General features: G+C 37.8%; 1 protein-coding gene across 3 annotated transcripts in view; it reads left to right on the forward strand.

Annotated features, from left to right (window-relative positions):
* GABBR2 (gamma-aminobutyric acid type B receptor subunit 2) overlaps positions 1-26,506 on the forward strand; it is a 457,331-nt gene that overhangs the window by 408,483 nt on the left and 22,342 nt on the right. For all 3 annotated transcript variants that reach the window (XM_064430950.1, XM_064430955.1, XM_064430964.1), the window contains 2 exons: positions 9,597-9,707; positions 22,097-22,321. In XM_064430950.1, coding sequence (XP_064287020.1) covers positions 9,597-9,707; positions 22,097-22,321 — 336 coding nt within the window. The remainder of the gene's footprint in view (positions 1-9,596; positions 9,708-22,096; positions 22,322-26,506) is intronic.

Raw genomic sequence — 26,506 nt, forward strand, 5'->3', positions numbered from 1 at the left:
GTTAAATGAAATCTGGTCTGACAGATGCTGAAAGAAAATAAATTATTTAAGAAAAATGTTGCATAAAAGTTTTACTGAACTGAGAGAAGAAAAAATTCCCATGACTACCTGCTTTGCTCTGAATAACGTCAATAGAAGTGGCAACACGGAAATAGCTATTTGTAGAAGAAAGATGTCATGGAAAAAACAAAAATCCCTGTAACTGCTATTCTTTTTGTGTTTTGGGGGCATGTAGCTTTCAAGGTAGCTTAGTGCAACTATAATGGGTTCTCACTCATGTAAAGTATTCCTATGAAATCAAGATAAATACTTGGTGAATAAGATTTCAAGATTATCTTGTTTCTTTTCTACAGCTTTTAAACTATCATCACATTTCTGTGTTCATTTAGAGTAGAGAAAAGAGAAATTGAGAGATTTTGTGGCACCTTTGTAACAATTTCATGGTTACGTATATACACTTTGGTCTAGCTTGACCTTGGGTGTTATGGTGGTATTAATCCTGGACATGTCTGTAAGGCAGCTCTGACAGCTAAGCATACTCCATTCCACTCCTCAGATTTCAGGAAATGTGCTGGTCCAGTGAAGACCAATAAGGCAGGTTAAAGCTAAAACATGTCAACAGTGAAACACGAGCTCAAGGCATAGTTTATCAAGGACTACATTAAGAGTTTACTGGGTCAAAATCTGCAAAATCACAGCAAGAAAATTTTGTTATTCAGACTTTAAATTTACTAGACAAAACATAGTAAGAACTAAAGGAACCTGATATTTCATTTTAGACAACAGAACCAAAATTAGGGCTATTTTTTTCTACAGTCAATACAATTGGCTGAGCAAGAGCTATATAGGTTTATTGTCACAGGATGTTTTATTTCAAACTGGAGTTGAAATATGAATATGAAAATCTATATTTTGTGTTTTACTGAAGATGAGACAGCTAGCAAGACACTCTGATTTAACTGTAATGTCAATATAGCTGTGAAATATTAAGCCTCATTTCAGAGTCTTTCTTCAAAGCAGGACGGACATTGATTTAAGATTCCAAGTGTAATTTTTGTTTAGGCCTACATTTTTCAGTGTTGAAACAGAATTCTATCAAAGATAAAGGCATACTTTGTACACCTTTAATCACCTGCCTTTCCCTGTAAGCTTTGCTGACATAATTATGTCTGTAAAAGTTGCAAAGATGTGTGGTTTATTCACTGGTTTCACTGCTCTAATTTAGGTTCAGTTATACTGGCCAGTGTGAATCTTCAGAAGTAATCCATCAAGAACACGGATTTACAAGCTCATTGCTGATGATATTCCCTAAGTATTGAGATGCTTTTCTCAGAAAACATTGAGTAGCCATAAGATTCATATACTTGTAACAAAAAAGGTAGTCTCAGTCCATTTTCCCATGCAGAAGTATTTTGGTAGGAATAAGCGCTAAAATACTCTTGTTGACCTTTGTTAACTAAAGAACATTTCTTTTGAATTCAACATGACCTTTCTTATCAGAATGGAGTTAGGTTACACCAAAGAAGGTTATCAATTTTAAAAGGTCAAAACAAAATAAAATCTTTTGAAGTAATCAAAATATTTCTCTTGACCTGACCTTTATTGATTTATTCATCCACTCATTTTTGCATGAAAATTGTATGCAAAAATGTTATATCTGAGAGATTACTAGTTGCAAAGTGGGAGAAAAAAATCAAAATCTTCAAAATTTTTATGAAAGACAAATGTTTTCATGTACTTCTGTACATTGAGATGTACCTTATGTTTGGCTGTCAACAAGAAACTGGGAGTTGATTGAAGAGAAAGCAGCTTTTGTGTTGGGGAAGTTGAATTACCTAATTTTAGAAGGATTTATGGAAGAGAATTAGGTGTTTCTGCTTCAGTCATCATGATGAAATTAAGGAATGGACTTATCAGGATTTAAAAATTAAAGATTTTGCTCAAAATTTTTGAAAATAAAAACCTCCCCTTACTACAGCAGTTCCTGAATTATGTCTTAGTGCAGTCATAAAAATAGCAATACAATTCTCCAATAGGTTGATGCACCATCATCTTATAATTTTGGAGAACATAAAAAGAAAAAAAAAAGGGAATTAAAATGGTTCCTAATGTCGAGAAATAATCTCTTTTTTTTTTCCACAGCCCAGAAACTATTAATTTATCAGTGTCTGCATAGGGTGGCAGTGGTCTCTGCTGATGTTTGCCTCTGAAAATGTCATACAACCCTACTTTATGCTTCTCTCTTCTCCCACACATGGTATATATGTTTTTAAATCCTCTTAGGGAATGGATTTTTCACTTTCTAAATTAAGTCAGTGTCCATTTGTTGTTGTTACTACAATGCAAATAAGCATAGTGATAAATATTTTTAGAATACATAAATCAAGGGAATTATAGCACTAAACAGAAAATATAAGACAGTTGTAGACATGAGATTGTTGTCCTCCTTGACCCAAATAGCTGGGCACAGTTGAGGACCTGATTTTTCTTGTAAGAAGAAGCAACTGATGATAGATTCTGTTAGTTGTTGGGTGCAAGCCTGGCTTGTTTACAGGAAAAGCGTTAAATCCAGCTTCTCTGAGTGCCACATAATGGGCAGTAAGTCATATCCTTACTTACAACTCAAAGCCTGCCCACTAGGAAATTAATTACAAAAACAGCCTCCACCTTGGTTCCAGCTGGGGCCACCCAAAGAGTTTGTCCCTGGCTGTCCTCTGTGGTTTCACTCCACTGTTCTCCTTTCTGCCTTTGCTGTCCTTCCCAAGAATGCTGTCTGTTTCCATTACCATAAGCAAGGAGGCATTGAATTGCTCCAGCCACCAAAAGGAGTGCCTGGCATGGCCTTCAGCACAGCAGGAAATCTACCTAGGAAAGGAACAAAAACTAGAAGGAACAGCAAGTCTGGGTTGTGAACCACAATTCTTGGCAGCTTCACAGGAAAGGAGGGGAAAATATTCATCTTGTGAAGCTGATACCAGGAACTGTCCATTTCTGGAAGAATCTACAGTGCAAGAGGGTCTGGGTAGTAACAGAGTTCCTCATTCTTCTGACCTACTTCTCTTATGTGCCTTGGCCCCTTGCCCTCCCTGCAAAGGAAACCACGCGTTCTACTGCCGAGTGCTTTATTAAGCCTTTGTAACGCTTGTCCCTGTGTCTCCATGCACATACACAGAAAAATTTCATTATCCAGTCACTAGATATGCAATTGGGGCAACATTCTCTGAGGAAATAAGATGATGTAAAATTTCTACTGAAGCGATAGCTGAGTGCTGAGTGGGAAGACTCAGTCACAGTTGTTTAAAACTCTCCACAATTCAAGAGAATTTTGCCTGTTCCCTTTTATTTCCTAGTTTTGATTGTTTGCAGACATCACAGAGGTTTCTTGACTCAGTCTAAACTATTATTTTGAATTTTATGTTAATGCAAATAAATGAAACTGCTTGGAATAGGAGATGATATTAGTAAAAATAGCAAGAAATCTCTGGGAACATTTTGCCTCTCAGAAAAACAGTTTCATTTAAACAAAAATGAACCACCACAACAGGAAAATAAAAGTCATTAAGTAAAGTGATGTTATAAATAATGCTGATGGGGGATTTTCTCTACAAATAGATGTATGGACAAATTCATGATACATGAGTTTATAAATAGTTCTTCTGGCATTTTATCATCTTTAAATCAGACTAATTTACAGTATGTATGCTGACTGATTTATGGAATTATTTGTACAGGAGGCAGATGGGGACCTTAAAAGTAGTTTTCTTTTAAATATATTGCAGGATGATATCACTATGTCTGTATTATCAAACCTTGGTGTTTTGGGATAATAGGAATTACAGTGGCTATCTCTAATACATTTTGGGGGAGGAAGGGAGGTTTCCTGTCTGTCTTCAATCCCATTCACTTGGAAATTTAGACCTGGATTCTGTACATGCAACAAGCTGAGGGATGTAAAATAGCAACGTCAATATCCTTGAAGACCCCAGACATATCAGTACATTTTCCTTGGTTTATATGGTACGTCTTTATTCTTTAGAAAACCAAATTGAGAAAAGGACTGAATAAAAAAAGGGGATAATCATGTTGGTGTTCCAGCAAGTGTCATTTTGTTGTGCCATGATTGCAAGCTAACCATTACTGAATTGCTATCTCATACTAAAATACCACTTGGAATTAAGGTTTTAGGAGTTACAATATAAACATATATATTGCTATATTGAATTGTGGGAATAGTTTAATTTTTGAATTATTTGTGAAGCCAGACAGTGCCTAAAGTCCAGTCCATTGACTCAGGTGGGGTGGTGAACTGGATTTCAGTATAACAAGAAAATGAATGAAGCAAAAAATACCCTTTAATCCCCTTGGATAACGTAAAGAAATCCTTTAGTTCATGTCAAAGAGGCAAGGGGTGTGTATTCAGACCTGTGTAAGACAGCTTGTGTCCTGAAACACTGCATACCTCATCCTTCAATCATTAGAATGTTACAGAAATGTCCAAAATTCTCAATTAACATTGGAGGGAAAATAAATTGGTTGCTAGACTGCAACAATTCAGTAATAGTTTTGTGCTTTGCTGAGATACTCTGTGCCATAAAATAGGATCCATAATGTACCCAAACCTAAGCTCAGGTATCAACAAAGACAAACAAGGTTCCCTATTATTCTAGGTTGCCTACCAAATTTTTAATTGGAAGACATTCCAAATGAGCTACCCTAACTTAGTATTGCCATTCCTATTTTTCATTAATGGAAAATATGACTGCATAAAGTAAAAAATACATGAAACAAAAGGAAAAAATCTCTTCTTCATATCACTGTTCACATCAGCTGTTTTGCTCTAAAAATACCCACAAATTATTAAGTAATCAAAAAGTTGACCGTGTCTGATCCTTCTCTTTTCATCAGTAATTAAGAGCCTGGCTCTCAATTTCACACTGCGTGCTCCAACTGTTTGAATCCTTTTATGAAGCACCTTTACAGAATTCCGAGTTTAAACCAACTATAATTATCCTTGGGAGGGAAAAAAAAAAAAGGTGAATTTAAGAAGTAAGAACGATCTTCTAATTCAGCAAAGTCTGAGTTTTAAGACAAGGAATCACATGTGAGCTCCATATGACTGCTTAAAGATGCCAGAGATATCTAATTGACACTGCAAACTAGCTGTAGTATACAGTCATTATGCCAGTTCAGTTGAAGCCATTTAAAGGGAAGATAAAACAGAGTGGGATGGTGTATGAAGGCCATTTTAACAGCGTGACAGAAGAGTATGATCCTGCATTTTCCTGTACTGTGGGAAGCACGCAGTTTCTTTTAAACATAGTAAATAGAAGTTGCAACTATTTACCTTATGTTCCCACCTTTGGAAAAGGCTGAGGCCTAACGTTGTGCCTGTCTCAGTGGCGAAAGTGCTTCAGCTTCAGAAGTGGCCAGAGTCACCCTGGGGGTGTGCTGCAATGTCCTGAGCATTGCTGACACTGACCCCGGGGAGCTCTGTCACGCAGCAGCAGCGCCACGGCGCTGCAAACAGAATCCTCTGCTGCCCTCCTGGCCAAGGGACCCGGTGAGGAGAGCGTGTAGAAAAACTGCCTCAGGAAGGTCAAGGACTTTTGGATACTGTGTGCTAGCCCAGTCTGTTCTTCACAGATATTTGCTGGATAAAATGCCTCAGGGAACAGAGACCCTTTCTCCTTTTAAAACCTTTGCGAAGCTACAGAAAAGGAATAACAATAAAGACACAAAATAAGTGGAAGGTAAATTAGTCATCATACAAATATCTGCCTTTTCCAGAGGGATTTTGGCTAGTATAATAAGCACTAAGAAATTTCACTTACAGATTTAAAAATAAAATAAAATAATTAAAATGAAATAAAAATCATATTTTCCTGATGGTCCCTGATAGTTTTAAGCTGTACTTCTCAATCTGCCAGTTCCCACCTAGGATATCACTCACCTGTTATGACAAGGACCTGCCAGCCCTCCCAGAAGACTGAAGAGCAAAGAAAATGAAAAGGCAATGGAACTACAGAATTGACTAATAATACTTTAAACACACACACACAGGGGATATCAGAATTCTGTGGGTAATCTGTTTATTGGTTTGGGCTGCTTTCTATACCTAGCAGATCTCATGTAAAACAAGCCTTTTACTGGTGATGATACACAACTCTTGTATGAAGTGAACAGATTAAACTATTTATGTTCATCTGCTGAAAGCACTCCAGAAATGGATGTCAATGTCAGAAACCTTATTAGGTTTCAGAAGAGGCAGGAAAGCTTCAGCCTAATCACAAGATAGGAGGTCTTCAGGCTTTTGAGAATGACATCTGAAGGGCATTGAGATTGTTTTCTATAAAAGGAAAGGGCAAATTTCCAGTACATATATAATCACTGGTAGCATTTATGTTGTCATCCTCTCTAAAGCAATAACAAAGTGCACAAATGGTGGATGATTAGAGAGGTCAGTCAAGTGCCCCATTCAGCTGTAATTGTAGAGTTTTCAAAAATTCTTTTGACATCAGAAAATATCATATGTTTTTTTAACCCTGCTTTTTTCTATGATTAGTTAATTCATGCAAAATCAGTGCAGAAACAGAATGGCAAATTAAAAGCAGTAGAACACAAATGTCATTTTGCAGTAGTGGTAAGTAATCAGCAAAATCCATTCACTTTAAAATTACTGCTACCTGCCAACATTTAACCCCACATGCACAGGACCTCAGCAAATTTTTGTTCAAAAAATTTACCACCTTGCAGGTCTTGAAAGTCTTTTGAAAGAAGTGCTGCCCCATGTACACTTTTTCTGCAATCAATATTCTCTCTTTCCCTGGTCTACCTAGAGCACTTTCCAAGATTTTCCTATTTCACAAAAAAACCTGAACACACTGTTTTACATAATTAACATTGATTTTGAACTATCATGCCTCATAAAACCTGATAATCTTCCTACTAAAGAAACGATGCTTACTCTCTAATAGTATTTGAAAATAAATTATGTTTTCCACTTCATCATTTTAGTGCCTGGATCTTAAAAGAGAGGAGTTGAATAATAAACTGATATACACTTTCCAGTTTTGAAGTAAATTTTCATTAGAGAATATATAAATTATATAAAAATATAGAAACATATAATCTGCCACAAACTAAATAGGAGTTCTCATTTCATTAATGTTCCTCAAAACAGGGAAATATTCCAATTACTTATAGTTACTTAAAAGTGGAGGAATCCTTCTCTCCAGGCGTGATTAGAGTTTTCAGTCCATGAACAAGGAAACCAAACCACATGACATCGTCTGTCACACCAGGTGAAACTCCTCATTATATATACATTTTCTTGCTTCAGAAGAATGGGAAACTGAAATAGAAGAAATACCTGGCAGGAGGGATGTGGAACTGGGAAAGCAAAGAGAGAGTCCTCTGCTGATTCACCAGTGTGAAGGAAAAAAAAAAGGAAAACACTCTCACAATGAAAACCTTAAATTTTATGTCACTTCTGTAATTCCAGACCATAAGAGATGGAGCTTTTTAGAAAAATTTCTCTGTAGGACAGTCCTGCTGACACAACAGTAACACATTCAGAGCTCAGTGTGAATTATTTGTCCTGTGAAGTTTATTACATAATAGAAAAAAATATGATAAACATATTAGGTTGTAACTTGGACATGAAAATGTGCTTTCAGTGCACCTAAATTTTAGCACTGGGCTTCTGTCATTGATCAGGGAGAATGAGGTAGTTCAACTGATCCCCAGACAAACATTTGTAGCTTCTTAAATGTTGTGATGACACTTAATGTTCTCAGTCATTTCAGTTCTTCAGCTAATGGTTGTTTGCCTGCCATCAACAACCATTAGAATGGAGTCATAAGCTCTTTGGGAGAATTAATATTGCTGCCTTGTTTTTTATCTTATTTTATTTTAGGACACCTTTTTTCCAAGAGCTTTATTTTTCCATTTAGGTTTTCTACAGAAGTTCAGGTTAGGAAAAGGTTTTAAATGTTAATGATTTGCCTACTGGAGGCTTTGCAAAGAAAATTGTGAATAGTTTCACTGTGCAGTGCATCATAGCACAAGGTTGTTTGGGTTTTCTCACTTTTTTTACATGAGGTCAGGGGAAACGCCTCACATACAAAGATACCAGTGGAAGAAAGTGAACTGAAGATTTTTGCTGTGACCACTGAAATACATAGCAGAAGTCATACCTCATCAGAGGAAGAAAAAATAATCCTTAGGAAATTATTCAGATCTCCCCAAAGTTCTTCCATGCACAATTCTAATTTTCAGTTAGTGAGAACATTATTTTCCCTTATATAATAATCATTACACTTCTACATGAAACATTTTACATGTGTTATTCACAAAAAAAGGAAAATTGAAAAGCCCACTGGGACCACCAGGTACAGAAAGCTACATCTGGGTTGATCTTAGTTTGGCTGAAGCTCAAATCCATTCTTTCAAAGTAGAAAGGAAAAAATAGCTTTCAGTATTTCAGCACTTTCTGTAAACACAGCAGAATGTAGGTACATGCATCTCACAATGGCCAACAGGAGTGCTCTGCACTATGTAACTAAAACAAGTTCTCTTAGAATCACATACAAGATCATTGTGTTCCTTAACAATGTACACCATTAAAAAGCAGTCTAGCAGTTTGACCAGACCCTAATATCTATTCTAGTTGCATACAGCATAGTAGCTAGTAACCCTTTTCTCTGTGTGTCAACTGTTCTTTCTCCTGTGCTTAAAAAAAAAAAAAAAAAGGTGTGAGTAGGTCAAGGGGTGGTTCTTGCAGATTTCTCTGAGCCTTTGTTATTGCTTCTCCTTCATACAAACACTTCTGATTGTCTCCAAGTCCTCTTGATTCTGCAGTATTATACAATCTCCTTTTCAAAATAAATAGAGAACTGCAATATTTTATTTAGCATGGGCAATCACTGGCTCTAAAAAACAGTTCATTGGGGGGTTTTTTGTTTGTTTTGTTGTGGGGGTTTTTGTTGTTGTTTTGGGTATGGTTTTTTGGGGGTTTGGGGCTTTTTTTTTTTGTTTTGTTTTTTTTTGGGGGGGTTCTTTGCTTTGCTTTGTTTTGTTTTTTCATGATTTGTCATCTCTCCAAAGCTACTGCTACAGTTTAGATAGTCTTTGATTAGCTCATGGTTATGAATGAAAAACCACCTGAAGCAATGTTTCAAATATTGTTTATCAGCCATTTGCCAATGACACAAGGACTGCAGGTGAAAGAGAAATTTGAATACATTAGTTTTCATGCCTGTGCTTTCAAGCTGTTTGCCTTATAGAAAAAGTAGATGTCCTAAAGCTGATAAATATGACTGACACTGTTAAACACAGAGTGACTTCAGATATTTTCTTTCAGGTTTGCAGCAGATGTGACCTCAGCAGGCAGTAGCTATCAAGCAGATGTTTCCTCAGATCCTTGCTTTTTACTGTATTTCTCTGCAGGTTCATGGGTCTGCTGTCACCACAAGTTACTCTTAAGTTGTCCACTCTGTATCCTACACATCCTCAATCTACTGAAACAGAGCTAAGTACCACTGAGGTGTGAAGCAAAGGAAATCTGAGTCCAAATATTTCACCTTTTCTTTTCGCAGCCGGACCCTGCAGGCAGAGACATCTCCATCCGACCAATCCTGGAGCACTGCGAAAACACCCACATGACCATTTGGCTTGGGATTGTCTATGCTTACAAAGGGCTGCTCATGGTAAGCACAGCTTCTTCTGCACAGCACTGGCTTCAAGCTGCTATTTACTGATAGGCATGAACTGAATTATCTTTGCTTTCCTGATGGCTGGCAGTGAGTAAAAACTGCTTTGAGTACAACTTCCATAATCAGATCTGTTCTAGTGTTCATTAGACAGTAATATGTGGATGTATGTATGCGTAGAATAAATTACATCGGTAGCATTTAAGCAGAATATTATGAATATACCACAAACTGAGAAATTTGGTACTGAAAATATGGGTCTATAAATGAGACAACTTTGTAAATAAAGAAGTCAAATCTTCCGAATTCCTGAAGGTTCTCCTAAAAGGTATAACTAGGTTGTCCAAGATGTTTGCCTCTTAGTTCCTAATGTATTTGAGGAATAGTCATGAGATACAAGATTAATCTGGGGCCTGAATCAAAATAAACCTTTTGTCACTGAAGCCAGTCTCCATAAAAAAATGTAGTAAGTAAAACAGATCTCAAGAACCAGGGACCCTGAGGCTTGATAGTTTAAAAATAAAATAAAAAAAAATAATAAAAAAAAGAAACTGTATAGGTGACCGTTAGTGATTAGAAGCTCCTGAGCCTGAAGGTTTTGAAAACATCTGATATGGACAGCACTGACCAGCAGAACACCTACCTAAAGTTGAGCCCCATCTGGATCCTAAGCCTGACAGCCATTAGTTTACACTGCCTGAAGGGGTCAATCTGTTCTGTGCATTTGGAGCATGCTGGTTCATTAGGACACCGGGGAAAGATTGGATCAGCTGCTTCCACTTGCCATGGTTGGTGCTGCTGCCCAGAGGGGACTGCTGGTGCCTGGAGTCCTCTTCTTCCCTCTCCCCTATAAGTGACTGCTCTGATGATCCCTGCTGCTTTTCATGCTGCTTTTTTCAGGCTGAAAAGTCTTTAAATATCCAATATGAGGTTCAGCAGGGAGGGATGAGAAGTTTTTTTTCTGTAAACTCTAAACAGTTTTTTTATGGTCAGACCACTCTGCTGGGGTGAGCCTTCAAGCAAGGAGCCACCAGCATCCAGTGTCTCCAGGTGAGAGCTCTGATCCTTGAGCTACTGGCCAGAAAGAAACCTTCTCAGCTTTCCATCTAATAAAGAAAAAGAAATAAAGAAGTGACAACTTTAGGTGTAGATGCCTCCCTTTCAGAGAATGTCCAAGTAGGAAATAAAGAGCTAGGACACATGTGCTCTCTACAAAGGGATCGGGAATAAGGAGAGATTCCACACCGCAGCATGCCTTACTGGTTGGTCAGCTTGGGGTGGCTCTGGATGCACATTCACCTTGGCATGTAGCACAGCATCAAGGAATTTGTGTCCTGAAGGGTGCCACAAGCTGGGAGCCGTGACATTGACCAGCACAGGGGCCACAGTAAAATTCAAACAACTTGGGGGGGGGGAGTTTTGTTTTTTAAATAAACAACGTTTTCAGTTAAAATATTTCAAATATACATTCTCAGTCAACTTTCTCGGAGGTTTCAAGTTTCAGTGGTGTTAGACTATAGTCAAACTGCTTGGGTTCTAGTCCTTTGCCCTACATTATTTTGTCAGAATGTATGTTAGGCTATTTTCTACAAGATATGTGACTCTCTTTAAGTCTGCAAGTATAATTTGCAAACCTATTTTGCAAATGCCTTTACATTATTAGACAATAATATTTGCATATATGCATATAAAAATACTCAATTCACTATTGAATTTCTTGGTTTGTGGTATATCTATAATATTCAGCTTAAGTGCTATTAGTATCTTATTTATTTTACGTATGCCATTACTCACTAATTTCAGGCACTGTTTCATAACCACCAGTGAAACACACACTTTTTATTACTCCAGTGCCCTCTTAACACACAAATCACTACATATTAAAAAGAAAGATACTCATCTGGATCATTTAAATAATTGCTATGATGAGTGGATGAGTGATATGAGGACAACAGAATTGATGCATTTTATCTCATCATTAAAGATGTTCTGTACACCACACATACTTTGCCTTCAGAACAAAAAAACAAAACCTCTCCTGTTACTGTATAATTTTATGAAGGTTTAGCTAATACAAAAATCTGTGATTTTTAATAATAAAACACATATCTAATTTAACATGCTATATACCAAAGAGCTAGTATTGCTAATTACAGCACAATGCAATATTTAAGGTGAAATTGCTTTACTTGGGCCAAAATTATTTACTGTGACCTCTTGTCTCAAAATGGAAATATAAAAAATGGGGTTAACCTAAAAAAGTTCCTTTCTTTTTTGTCTTGAAGTAAAAGCAATACTGTCCATTCTGATGGCTTAAATGCACTGTTGCAGTGAATGAATCACTCAGAGTAGGGCAGAGCACAGAAGGGCAGGAAAGGGCAGAGAAGGCAAGGAATGGAAAAATAAGGGAAGGCATTGTTTAACAGGATACACTGATTCCCTCTTCATTAAAGTTAGCAAACTCTTAAAGTCAGATTCACAATTCTTCAATTGCCTCTGAAGGGATGTGAGGAAATGCTTACTCTGCATGAAGGCTTCTCAGTTATTACATTCAGATTCCTCAGGTGACTAGAGAATAACAGGAAAATTACCATCCTAAATTCTGCCTTTACCATTTTATTAATCTTCTTAATGACCAATGTGTTAGTCTTCTCCAATTGTCCATACCTAGAGGATTCACTGTTTTCTCCCATCTCAAGCTCAGCACCGAAAAGGCTGCAAACAAGTTTGAGGTCTGTCTTTGTGTACGTGTTGACCATCACAGAATTACAGAATCAATTAGGCTGAAAATGCTTCTGTGATCGAGTCCAACATATGCCTGAACACCAGCATGTCAGTGAGTCAGTTGCATTATTTTGATTTTTGATGGGGCAGACACAGTTGAAAAGCACCTTTCTTTCATATATTCCAAAGGATGATTCAAGACACACCATCTTAAACTTGCTGGTGGTGCATTATTAGGGAGTGCACTAACGTCTTTCTGGGGATATATATATATATATATATGTATATATATATATATATATATATATATATAGAGAGAGAGAGAGAGAGAGAGAGAGATAGATTGATAGATAGATATATATATATATATATATACTTATCTCATCCAGAACTGGACTCCTAGAATGCTTTGCTTATTAATCACACACACATTAGTCTTGTCTACTGTTTGATTCCTCTCTTCCTGATAAGGCTTGGAGTTATCATTAGACTCAAGGTGTATATATGTTGGAAGTTTCATTGTGTTCCTGATATCTTATTACAGGTACCTGTTATTCAGCTGCTGAGAAACAGGCTTTTGAGGCAAAAATATATATTGAGCTTGACTGTTGCCCTCTGTATGAAATTCTATTTTTGCCCTGTGTTAATTGAGGGGGTTTTAAGCCATAACTAATAACAGTGACCACTTCTCATATGCTGTTTTTAATGTGTTGTCCTTAGCTAACCTTGCCAAGAACGAACATATCTGTATTTCTTTACTGAGATAGGAAAAAAATAATGCATATTCATGATGGGACTTGATAAATGTCACTAAGAATAAGAAATTTATTTTCTTCTAACTATTCATATTCCAGCATTTCACTATAGTTGATATACTGCTCAACACAACTCTGTAATTTATTTAGAAGGCAAAGAAAATATTAATTCAACTAAAATAGATCCTTGAGATAATGTTCAATCTTAATTTAAAGTCTGAAATAATCCACTGCTTCCTAAGGCTCTGTAATTGCTAAGCTGAATTTATCTTACTTCCAAGCCTTGAATTTTGGTGGGTCTTACATATATGTTATCCATCCCTCTTACTGTAAAATGACCTGATGTCCTTATTTCTAGGCAAATTTCTTGCATTGAGCCAAATTTCCGTGATTTCTCTAATAATCTTTCTGTGAGCTGTCTACCACACTTACCCTCTGTTTCTTCTGCATCATTTTCAGCCATGTTATTATCTCCTCCAAGTAAATATACATATCTGGGACAGCTTAAGCTAATTTTTTTTTAAAAATTCCTTTTTAAGTAGTTTCTCATTAATAGTTATATGTTGAGATCCATCACATAGATTTCAATTAGTTTAAATTTGTTGCATTGATTTTATAGCATTCTGTATTCAAATAATGATACTGTGCAGTGTTAAGACAAACACTATTGGGAAATCCATGTATCTTGCATGAATGTAATTACCTTTATTCAGTCTTGCAAACTCATTTAAAAATAAAAATAATAGCAACTTGAATTATATTGCTATCCCTTCCCCCCCCCCCCCCACTTATTGGCTGAGTTCATGTGTCAGCCATTTCATTAATTTGCTTAGGGTAGAAATTACGGTAATAGCTCTGTAATCACTGAGGGTGTTCCACTTTGTCTTTTCCCATATGGCCTCTTTGTATCTTAAGTGGAGCTTTGCCAGAATTCCAATAAATATCAACAATTAAGCCCAGCAGTCCAGGCAACTTCTAAATCAATTCGTAAAACTACTGCATGTAGGTTACAGGATCTCTGTGATTACAGCAGCTTGTCTTGACAGAGTTTTCAAGAGCTCTCTCTTGCTGCTGGAGTAAGCTGCATTTCACTGTTTTCGAAAGATGTGAATGGACTCTTCCATCTCTGTGTAAATGTAGGACAAAACCCCTTGTTAAGCATATCTTATCATGCATCATTACTATTGAATTTGTCATCTCCCAAAGAATGAATCATCATTACGATTCATTTTTCTCAACTCACATTTTCATAAATCCCTATGAATTCTGTTAATGCTGCTAGCCATTCATTTACTACTGTACATTTAACTTACCTTTCCATTATCTCTATTTTAGATCTTCCATTCATAATCATTATTATGAATTTCCACTTTTCAACTTTTGTTATGTTGTGCCCAGTCTTTGGCCAGTTTTATTGCTTACTTGTTTTACATGCCACAACAGCCAAAACAATTTTTAAAGTAAGAATAGCCTTTTTACACATGTGCAGCTTACGACAGATAATTTACAGCACGTACACAAACATCTTTCAATTGCTCTTTGTAAATATACCTGTTGCTACCCCTTCTTCCTCTCCAATGGCTTCCTTTGCTTTGTTGGCTAATACATAAACATTACTTTTCCATTTTTTTCATGCACTTGGAAGTAGATTTTCAAAAAAAGGAGTTAGGTACCATGGTTTAGATCTTGGGTACCAGTCAGTGCCCTGCAGCCCAGTCTTCAGTCAGCACTTGGTGCTCTTGCCTCAGCAGGCAGGAGGGGGAGCAGATGCTGGTTCTGTGACAGGAAGCAGTTCACAAATATCCAGCAGAAAACTTGGCCACTGGCAGCATTTAGGTACCTGCAGGTGGTACTGAGGGATGGTCTGGCTGTCCTTGCTGGGTGTTGGATGCAGCTTCTCACTACTGTTGCAGGTGCTTAAGCCCTCTGTGTGTGTCGAGCCCAGGAGCTAGGTAGGAACAGTACAGCTGTGGTGTGCAACACATGCTCCTCCTTTTATTATTTTACTCTTATTTTATATTTACTCAATGAAATCTGGAGGTAAAGAAATTTATTTTTTTTTTTGTCACTAAGGAAAAGGAAGCAGTGGAGCAGCTCACCCAGAGAGTTTGATCATCCTTTGTCCTTAAAAAGTTCCAGAACCAGACTGGATAAAAGTATGGACATTCTGGACTGAACTCACATCTGAGTCTGATTTTTGAGCAGGAGGTTGCACTAGATTATTTCCACAAGTCCCTCCCAATTATTTTATGAGATTATATCAACCATATTATTAATTAATTACTTTATAAAACTAATAAATTCTATGTGTAGAAAAGTTGAATAGTTTTCAGATTATGTTAAAATTTCCCATTGTTTTTTGATAATACCTTTGATTTTTAACACATATATTTGCATTCTTTTAAATTTCCTTCATGAACAAAAAGAGAACTCAGAAGAAGGCTCTACCTCCTTATCAATTAACTTGCATGATTCCTACTCATATATATGGTGGGACCCATCTGTCCCATCTTGCAGTAATTAGAAAGGAAGATAATCAAGCTTTGTGGTTGGGGAAAGTAGTTTATAGTTATACCATATATTTATTATTTCGTCAATAAAACATGGACAGTATTTTAGCATCCAAAGCCACGTATCCATATGTTTTTGTTGGATAAATTTTTCCCTAATATGACCCTAAGGAAACTTCAAATATATTTTTGAAATGCTGCAGATAGTTCAATATTCTCTTACATGTCTCTTGGCATCAGTTTTTGTATAGCAGAAGTTGATTTAAACTGTAGCACACACTGGCTTTTAGCAGAGGTGCTTCACCTCTTTACAGAGCTGTGATTGTGGTAATCTTATGCCAGAGACAATAGAAAGCTATTCCAAATGGATATTTGATAATGACCAGTTGTGTATTTGTTTCAATTGAGTTACTATAATTGTTTCATGACTAAGCAGAATTTTCATGCAAAAAGTCAAATATACTCTGAATGGAAAGAGGGGAAAATATTATATTGACCTGTTGGTTTGAGAGGCTGGAGTATGAAATTAAATCTGGATGCCTGTTAGTGTCCATAGCTTTGTGCAGCTTTTCTGTCTTGCACTGGGCATAAAGGATTTTGCCAAGACCTTGAAGAAGAAAGTCCTTCAGATGAGTAGCTGAATATGCATATCTTGCAATTAAAATCAATATTTAGCTTTTGTCCTAATGCTCAATAGAAATATTAAGCTTCCCTTTAGTAATGTCTATCCAGAGCAGCTTTGTTAAAATTAACTAAATACACAGCTAACTCACGACAGATCAGGGGAGTGAGCAATGGTTTAACATCAGATTGTACTGACAGTGAAGGTAAGAGACATACAAGGGAATAGTTTGTCTTTCAGTTTTCTAACCTTACTTATTGTACAGGTAATTAAAAAAAAAGTCACTTTTCTGTGCATCTTCCTGAAGGCTGCTCAGTATTTTGTACTGGACAATTCTTGAGTGAAAATATGAAAACCAAAATTCCCTTTTTTTTAATTGAAAAATATCTGCAGCCATTTCACTGAAATAAAAATGTACTTGTGTCTGTGATGATTTGGATTTAATGAATGAACCTGAATAGAGAAATGTACAAATCAAAGCTTCACAATTACTTCAGGCTGAAAGGTTGTTCCAGGTCAGGGTCTAGGACTGTCTTGGATTAAAGGGACCAGGAGGGGAAATCTCACACTAATCTAGCTAGGAGAAACAAAACCAAAACAAACAAAAATCTCCAGATGTAAAACCTTTGAAGAAAAGGCTTGCTTTTATTCTTTTATGTGGCACAGCAGGGTTACAATGTACTAGTGAACAGGGTCAGTGCTAATATAACACAGCAATTTTCTGCAAAGCTGCAGCCTGGTCCAATATATAATCTTTCCAAAACCATATCCCCTCGTTATTGGCAAGCATGACTTCTGACAAGATTGGAGATTTTTCCTCTGGTATTTCTCTGCTCTTGTCATATAGCTTTAGTGTAATTTTTTCTATCTTTCTTTCCTAATACTGTTCATAACCTAAGCCAGCATGACTTTGAAATGAAACATTTAAAAAATGGTTTAAGAGCAGTACAGAGCAATGGAGATGAATAAATAATTTCTTTCCTGTCATGTGACAGTCTGTGCAATCAAATAGCAAATTAGGCCCTTGGTTGCATTGATATATGTTGTAGATCCAAGCAATTGTTACTGTGTTTAACAGTAATTCTCATGAACTACATTTAAAATTAACCAGCTGGTAGAGTTCTAAGAAACAGTGTTAAGGGTTTTCCAATACTTCAGTTACAAACACTTTTATTCTATTCCCAGGTATCAAAATTTGGTCACTACAATATTTTGTTTAATTAAAGTTTGCCTGTTGAATCTAAACACTAATATAATATTCTCCATACACACCTGTTACACTTCTAACATTTTAACACAAATTTCTTTTAGTGATCACTATTCTATCTTTAATCACAGTGATACAATCCTGTTGTCTTCAGATACTGTTTTCCGCAAATTTATACAGTGGTTTTCTCACTGTAGACTTTCTCACAGCAGCCTTTTTAGGTGCACTGACAACACAGTCTAAACCTACCATACAAACAGCTGCAAAGGCAATACTGTACATCAGTGTCAAATGGAAGCTGCCTACCCTCAAACAAAAGATGAAACAAACCAATCCTGCCTGTACAGCTGCCCATATCTTCTGAGAAAATCCAAACCAATATTTTATGGCACTTTCTACATCAAGAAGATGTGTGTATTAGACCACCAAAACTGAAGAAGGCTTTAAGTTCATGAATAACGGTGTAGGCAGCCTTCCTATCTGCATTCTCAGTGTCATTGGTTGAGATCCAAAAAGGACTAAAATTAGGCCACTAGGCTTGACAGTAGGCTGAAGTGTCCTTAAATCTTAGACAACAGTTTTCTATAGGGGAATGTGTAGCCCTGAGTTTTTCAAACTCCTTCAGAGATGTGTGGGGTTCATGAGAAGCCTCTGGATGGGAATTGTAACTGGTGTGAAGCACTGGGTACAGAAGTGTCCTACACCTCTCTGGATCCAGCACTACAGCACTGCTGAGATCTGCCTGCCTCCATCCCAACGTCTATTGATGCAAGCCTTCTCTAAAGACTGTTTAACCAAAATTCTCAGCAGAGATCAGAACTAACATCCCACGCAAGTGCCCAATTAATTAATTTCAGCAGCTCTGAAAGAAGTTTGAGAGATCCCTCTGAAGCCAGACTCTGCTCTGGGGTTAGGGAGCACATCTCAGGCAAAATTTGGAATTGCGCTGTATTCTCCAAACATGAAACTACATCATTGTCTTGAATGAAGATGCCTGTTGATGTATTTTGTGTGGGGCCCAAACCGCAGACAGTCTTGAGGAACCTTTACCAGCCTGAGCCCTCTAAGAGCAATAGGAGGAGAGACAGCTGCCTTGCAAGTCCCAGCAGGCAGACTAAAAATATCAAATAGTTCTTAAATTCCACAGCAGCCTCAAGAATTAGGTCCTCCCCAGGCATAATTTGAAATGTAATTTTATTATCTGGGAAGATGAATGTTTAAAGTTTAGGTACCAGGAGTAAAGAGGAGCTGAACTAGGTACTATGAGCCTGTGTTTTTAACTGTAGCTCCCAGGTCTTATATTCTAAAGTTGTCAAGGAATCACAGAAAGCTGCACCTTTCACTAGCAATGTCTGCATTCCATTCCTCAGCCAAGCCATTTTACAGGATTTTACCAAGGGATTTACAGGATTTCTACAGTCATAAAACTGAATCTTTCATGTGTGCATATGGTCTGAGCCTTGGGAAGGAGTAAAATAGGAAGGGCAGGTGGAGGAGAAGCAAAGCATGAAGTTCCCTCAGGAAGACTTTATCTCAAAGGAGAAATCTACCAGTCCCACAGAGCCCTGCAGGCATCTGTGCCTTGCAAACAAGGAGCACCTCTGCAACCACCACTGCCCTGGCAGCAGGATGCAGAAAACTCTCAGCTTTTATCCATGTTTGAGTCTCAAAGATGAGCTGTGACTTCTAGAAAGGGAGATCTCTCTTCCTGAGGCAAGCATTTTACCCAAAATGCTAATAAAAATTAAAAACAATGCTCCCAGATTTATAATGTCTCGTTCTGAGGAAACCCATGTGCTGCAAGAGCCTCTCCCTTTCTTTGATTATTGTATAAATACATATATATCTTCCTTTCATCCAAAAGATATTTAACCATTTTCCATGCTGTTCTCAATTATAAATGAGAATGGGCTAAACTGTAACACCCCACAACACTCTTCAAACGATCTTTTTTCCATTATATTGATCTTTCAGATCATTTTATAGCCACCTCAGCTATAAATTCATCCCCATTATTTGTAATAAGTGCTGGCCTCATGTAAGTATGTTGGCTGTTTTCCCAGAATAATCCTTTTGGAATGGAATCTGTTCATACTGGGGGAAATGGAGGAGAGTGAGGGATGACCTACAACCCTAAAAATCTTATTAATAATTAACCATAGTATGAAAAGATAGAAACGTTCTCCGTAGTTAATCTGGATCTCATCCCTTTAAAAATGTGATGTAGAAATACAGACAAGGATTCCTTGAACCCTTCAAAAGAGCTCAGCCCAGACCAGCCTGTTTGTCAGTTCAGGGCTGGCAAAATGTAAATTTGCAGCAGAACTGAGTAGCGCAGCACCAAGAGTGCAAGGAGGGGAGAACAGGCAACCCCTGAGATGGTGAGGTTTGGGGGAAAACAGGTTTGTGCCCTGAAAAAGAGGTACCGCCACTGCATGTCCCCCACCATGCACCCAGGTGAACAGAGTGACAATTTGCTTCCTCAGAGCCTGAAGAGGAGTCTGTACATTCCTGCTCTGCCTGTGCACAGTGCCAGACCCAACAGCAAAGGAGTGCTGCCGGCATCCTTCCCTATTGGAGAGATTACCTTGTTTACCAGAGGGGCTCTGAAAATCAGAGGATGAGCTGCTGCTCTGGCACAATGCTTGATAAGGGGCTCACTCACCTCAGCTGCCCTGCCTGAATGTCTGAGACCCCTTAAGAGCATCCCCTTCCCATGCTCTGCCTGCAGCAGCCCCCACTGTTCTCCCTGCAATTCTTAAGAAAGGCCACTTGGGGAATGTATCTGGATAGGGATTGCAGCAGTGACAGCAGCACTGGAAAGTGGCTGAGCAAATGGCTCTACATGCCTTGCCTGGACTGGGAAGCCCCTGCAGCCTGCCACATTCCATGGGCTGAGAGTAGATGCCTAATCTGCCAAAGCCTCTCAGCCAGCTCTGCCCGTGAACACGAGGCAGGGTGATGTGTGCTGCAGGCAAGGCAATGAAATAAGCCAGCAATGAAACAAGCTCAGGGAGGGCAGGGCTGGGAGCTCAGCAGCATATCCTGGTTGGAAGGGCCTGGATGAGAAGATAGGAGGCTGCAGCCTGCCTGTGGGAGTGCAAAGTAGCTGAGTCACAAGTGGTTGGCTTTGTTGCCATTGTTATTTGAGATTAAAAATAGGCAAATAATCTAGGAAACTTGCATTACCAGTGTCCCGGTGTTACTACTTGGGTTGAAACCCAAGACTGTAGAGCAAACATCAATCTGCCATTTCTCTAATCTCTTTTGCTTGTCTGGCATCCAAATACTGTTCTTCCAATCCAGGTTATTTGACATAGGAAAAAAAAAAACACACAGAAGAATAGAGGGTAAGCTATACTAGACAACTGCAATTAATCCCCCAAATGGCATCACCATTGACCTCCAATTTCCTTGATTGCACATAAATTGAAGTTGTATAAAAGAGAACATTATCTCCATGACATGGCAATGGACAAATGTGTTGGTCTGGGAGGAAGGCTACTGAGGTCAATGGGAATGCACGTTTGTTCTTTCTCCTTCTTGTCTGTCCCTGCACTGCGATCAGAAAAAAAGCTAGAAAACATGGAAACCATGTCCTGGACCTTAGTGATAGTTTCTCTTTCTGTCCTTACCTTCCATCCAACAGCATCTGTCTGTCATGCTTCCCAAGGCACCCTACACTCCTGTGGGGCTTTGCCCAGGCTGCAGGCTGCGTTACCCAGTTACAACCTCTTCAGTTTGTGTAGGCTTTTACTGCATTGCCAGAACTCCTCTGAGGAATGCAGGAGGAAGAAAATAATTGTCTGCAGCAGTTCATGTTGCAGAAAAATCTAATTAAATTTCAAGGGATGGAGATGGCTTCCTTCCACTAAAGGCTTTCCCCTGCTGAATTGCAAAAGCATATTGCAAATAACAAAGGAGCTAAAACTTAAAAATACACCAAAGGAAAAAAGCAAACAAAAAATTGCCACAAGAATGTTTTATGCCAGAAATCATTAGACAACTGCAATTGAAAGGCCATTACCAACTCCCACTATAATAAAAGGCATTATAATTGTAATCTGAACAACTCGGGTGACACTTTCTACATTGTATATTTGTCCCTCATGGGACACATCTTGGCACTGCTGCTTATTAATGTAGGTGATAATCATGTAATGAATAGCTAGATTGATAAGAGTATATTGAGAACAGCTGCTAAAAATAACTAAAAAACAATGCACATTATATCTTTACTGGAATCCTTGAAAAGAAGCAGGAAGGACAGTCTTTAAAAACTATTTAAAATATAAAATAAAGATAACCATAGCATTTAGAAAAATTTGTTTGAATCAGGACTAATTTTAAGTTTCACACTTTTCTTGTTTGAGCAGGAATCTGTCCTAGTGAGCAAAACAAATCACACAGATAATTAGATATTGAGGAAAAGGTAGGTGTATATCTCTGAGCTGTAATATTGCTGATATTTGTCAAGTGGGAAAACATACCTGTTTAAATTAGTGCTTTTTCTGGATGACAACAAATTCCTCTTAAAACTCTCATTTCTCCTTGTTTTACCATTTCAGTTATTTGGGTGTTTCCTCGCCTGGGAGACACGAAATGTCAGCATTCCTGCTTTGAATGACAGCAAGTACATTGGAATGAGTGTATACAACGTGGGGATAATGTGCATTATCGGTGCTGCTGTTTCGTTCCTGACCCGGGACCAACCCAATGTGCAGTTCTGCATCGTTGCTTTAGTCATAATATTCTGCAGCACCATTACTCTCTGCCTTGTGTTTGTACCTAAGGTAGGTGAATTTGTTTTGCATTCGTCTGGATTTTTTTTACTGCTGTTTTGTAATTATGATGTAATATGCAGGTGTTTATCACCTTTTCAAGTGCAGGGGATGTTTATGAATTCTTAACCAGGCCCAGCCATAAATGCTTCTCTCCAGACCCTGAAGGAAAAACAAAGCTTCATGACATTTTGGAGAAAGTATGAATATCTGAACTTCTAATGCCTATATTTTTACTGAAATGGTGACTGGGGAAACAAAAGTTGTTTTCTGTAGTTTCAATGGAATAGTCTCTATTTTTGACTTTCAGGAAATTTTTTGAAAGAGTGAAGATATAAGTGGAGAATCAGGGGCGACAGGTCTATTCTGCCATGTTTCTTCTCTTCCCTCTTCTTTTTGGTGACCAGCTCTAGGTACCAAAGGATAAAAGACATAAAGATGTCTCGGAGGAGTTTTAGGTTGGGTATCAGGAAAAGGTTCTTCCCAGAGGGTGATTGGAAAGGGATATCCAGGAAAGTGGTAACAGCACCAGCCAGACGTAGTTCAAGAAGCATTTGAACAATGCTCTTGGGCACTTGGTGTGATCCTTGAGGTGCTCCTGTGCAGGGCCAGGAGCTGCACTTCAGTGATCCCAATGGGTCCCTTCCCGGGATATTCTAAGATTCTTACATGCCCTAAACAAGATAATCAAGATCTCTGCTTCTATATCTACAAAAATGGTAAAATCTTTTTAGTTCACTAGCATGATAAGAGATCGATTGTGTTGAAACCTCTAAGTATTCATTTATGGTGGCACAATAGGCTTTGTCAGTACCTCAGAGGAAAACTGTGTGTATGCTGCAAATGCTGACACTGAAGTTATATTTATTAATGTGTACATTAAAGGACTAAGTGAGGCACAGACTGGGAGACACGTGCTTTCATTTCCTTTTGCTCTTTGGGCAGGTTCATTGTGTCTTGTTGGAAGAATCGAGAAGGTACTTACAGAGGGCAGGAACTTGATCAGTTCCCTTGCTGAGTTAAGCTTTAGACATGAATATGACAGATCTTGAATGAAGGGAAAACTGGTTTTTACGTAAGCTTACTTAGCAAAGCCTAAAGTACGAGGGAATGCATTCCATGTTATGAATGTTCAATTGTATTCATTTTAAGTGGCTTGCATAAATATAGCTTTTTACCCCAAATTAGATATATATGCAGTTGGACGTGTGAAAAATTTGCAAGTCAAAATATAGGTCTTTTTGCCTCTAGAATCTGTTTTTAGATTTTTTCAAGTGAGTATTTTTAAGAGGCTCTTTATTGGACCACATTCAATCCATGTATTGAGCAACTTGTAGTCAGTAGATTCTGGTGCTAAGTGGCATCCCATCTACTGGGCAACCAAGAACTGTGTGTGCAAAAGAAGCAAGAGAAACAAGCTAATAAATTATCTCAAAGTGCAACCACTGAAAGAAATTAAAGGTGCAGACTAGAGATAGAAGCTGATTTGTGATCTGCAAAAAAAAAAACCCAAAAACAAAAAACAAAGTAATTCATTCTCCAGGACTGGCTAAACAGGATGTTTTTGCAAGTTTTGCAATTCACTTCTCAAACATTAAAAAGCCATAGAGACATGTATAGTCATATTTTTGTTCTGGATCTTAGGGAAGAATCACAACTTTGTTCTAAATTGAGGGAATATTCACAAACATGACAATAGAGTGTACTTTGAAACACTACAAGATTTAAGTGGGTAAGCCATATGAAAATGCATATTAAAACTCCTATGCCAAAAATACCTCCAAATAATGTCAGAACTCTCTTCAAAGAGAATTATTAATACTGCCCATGCCCTTTGCCCCTTTGCTTTCATGCTCCCTTGCCCATCCTTCTCTTGTCACAGGCTGTGAAATTACTTTTCTGATTCCTTTTTTAACCCCTTCCTCTGATCTTCTTTTAAACCCCAATTACCCCACCCTCATTTTTCATCTGTTCTTTTTTGCTCAAAATACAAACATGAACCACAGCCCCCTATCATGAAGTCCCTAATCTCTCTCCATCTATTGTCAGGTTTCCAAATGCTTAGCTATTTAGCAATAAAATTCATCACTGGATAAGGTACAAAAAAAAAAATGTTGAAGCAGGGGCTGGAATGCAGCACTTTCAATGCCCATGGGAGTGTTTTCCCAGCTGGAGAGTTCTTCTAGCACTCAAATATATTGTTCTACATCTCCTTTGGCTGTGCTGTACCACAGCTGGCAAGCGCTCTCCCCTCAGCCTGCTCAGGTTGCACAATACTTCCTCTGGACACCACAGATTATGTCCAACGCTACCTAGTTTGTACGTCTAGGTAAGACAGTGTGAGGCAGGCACCCAATCTCTCCCCTCAAGCAATTCTGTTGTAAATTAGTACAATCTTGGAAACTTAGGAAGATTTGTGGTGAATACCAAAGCCTGTTGCTCATCAAGCACAGGGGATGATAATGAAGACCTGGAAGACTTCCCTTTCTCATTTATTAAGCTGACCAGACAGATGCAAGCAGTAATGTGGTTCGGAGCCAGATGAGTGCCACTACTTCACTGCTGTACTGAGTAAAGTGCATTCCTTTTAACTAATCTTCAGCACTCTCCTGGGTCAACAGTACTGAAATTCAATTTTACCCCACAACCCTTTTATGAATCTAAGTACACAACTACTCAACAATGTCGACACACTAAGGAATGAAACATGACATTTTTCCCTTCCTTCTTGTCAGCTCTACTAATCTTATTTACTTATAACATGGCAATTACTATCCTTCTCCAGTTAAATGTCCACTTTGTCCATTGCTATTTGGTTCAGTACCTAAATGCCTCAGAAAAAAACACGAGGAAAATCCCATAGCAGAGTAAGAGAGATCAGAGGAAAAAATGCCCATTACCCTCTCCATTTAATGGAACAAATATTGATAGCATTATACTGCATCATACTTACCTTAACTGTATACATTCTTGCTATCCAATCAAAAGATTCCTAAACACTGTTAAAGCTATTATAGATTTCTGCATTCAAGGGTATCTTGTAGAATTTATCTGCAGAATTCAAACACCTGTTATGTATATTTTGCCTGTTAGAAATTAATTACAATGTTTAATATTCTTTTCAAGGACCAAGATGTCTATAGTACTTTTCAGCATACTCTTCACTTCTTTAAAAGAAAAAAATCATAATATGCAGTCTCTCTTCATGAAGTAATTGTCACAAGCTTATCCATGTTTACGAAACTTCTATGTCCATCCATTTTTCTAGTCCATCCATTTTGAGAGAGAACAATAGGCTCACTTGTAGTCGCCCAGCAAGTGCATACAATTTCTGGCTGCAATGGCACTAATACATTAATTCTGATCCAGTTTCCTGCAGAGCAGAAAGGCAAAATCAGTTATAGGGATTAAAACATCCCTTTTCTATGTTGGTAGCATTTTATGCCTATTTACAGTTGGCTCTGTGGATATTCAGTGTTGAGCCTTTGTGAAAATTGAAACTTCACAGATACAGCAAGATATATGTTCCACTGACTTTATGGTAGAAAAAAAAATTAAGCTCATCTAACCTTATTCTTCATACAGCATGAGCCAACAATGCTGCTCATGAACTTTTTAATCTAGTCCACATCATATGAATGAATTCATTAAACTAAGTCCCTGTTGCAAAACACCCAATTTTTAGCTATGAACTCCCAGGTGAAGATGATTCAATGGCAATACTTCTATCTTATATTCAGTTTGAACTCAGACCACATCAAGCTTTTATCTTGCAGACCTTTTATCTTGTAACACGTCTGCCTGCTACTTTAAGAAGCTTTGTAATTACCATTCTTCACATTTAACTTCATTTTCATGTAGTTTTTGGTCTGGGACTTAGACACATCAGTCATTACAACCACCCTAATTTGAAACAAAGAATTGTGAGAGTGAAGACAATTCCTCTAGGGTCTCAGCTACAGCAAGATACCCAAGGCCTTAAGCAGCTGGGTCTTGGTTACTTCCAGATGAATCATTTCCAACTCCTCTGTGTATCTCTACCAGCACTTAAGCACATTCACAATAAAAAAAGTTTTTTTCTGATCTTTAAATGAAAATTCTGGGTTTTCAGCTTGTGTCCCCCTCCCTTTCACTGCAGATCATTGAGAAGAGTCTGGCTCTATCCTCTACTCTTTTCCATCATATATTGAATACACA

The sequence above is a fragment of the Passer domesticus genome, chromosome 1 (genome assembly GCF_036417665.1).
Source record: "Passer domesticus isolate bPasDom1 chromosome 1, bPasDom1.hap1, whole genome shotgun sequence".
Classification (NCBI taxonomy): Eukaryota; Metazoa; Chordata; class Aves; order Passeriformes; family Passeridae; genus Passer; species Passer domesticus.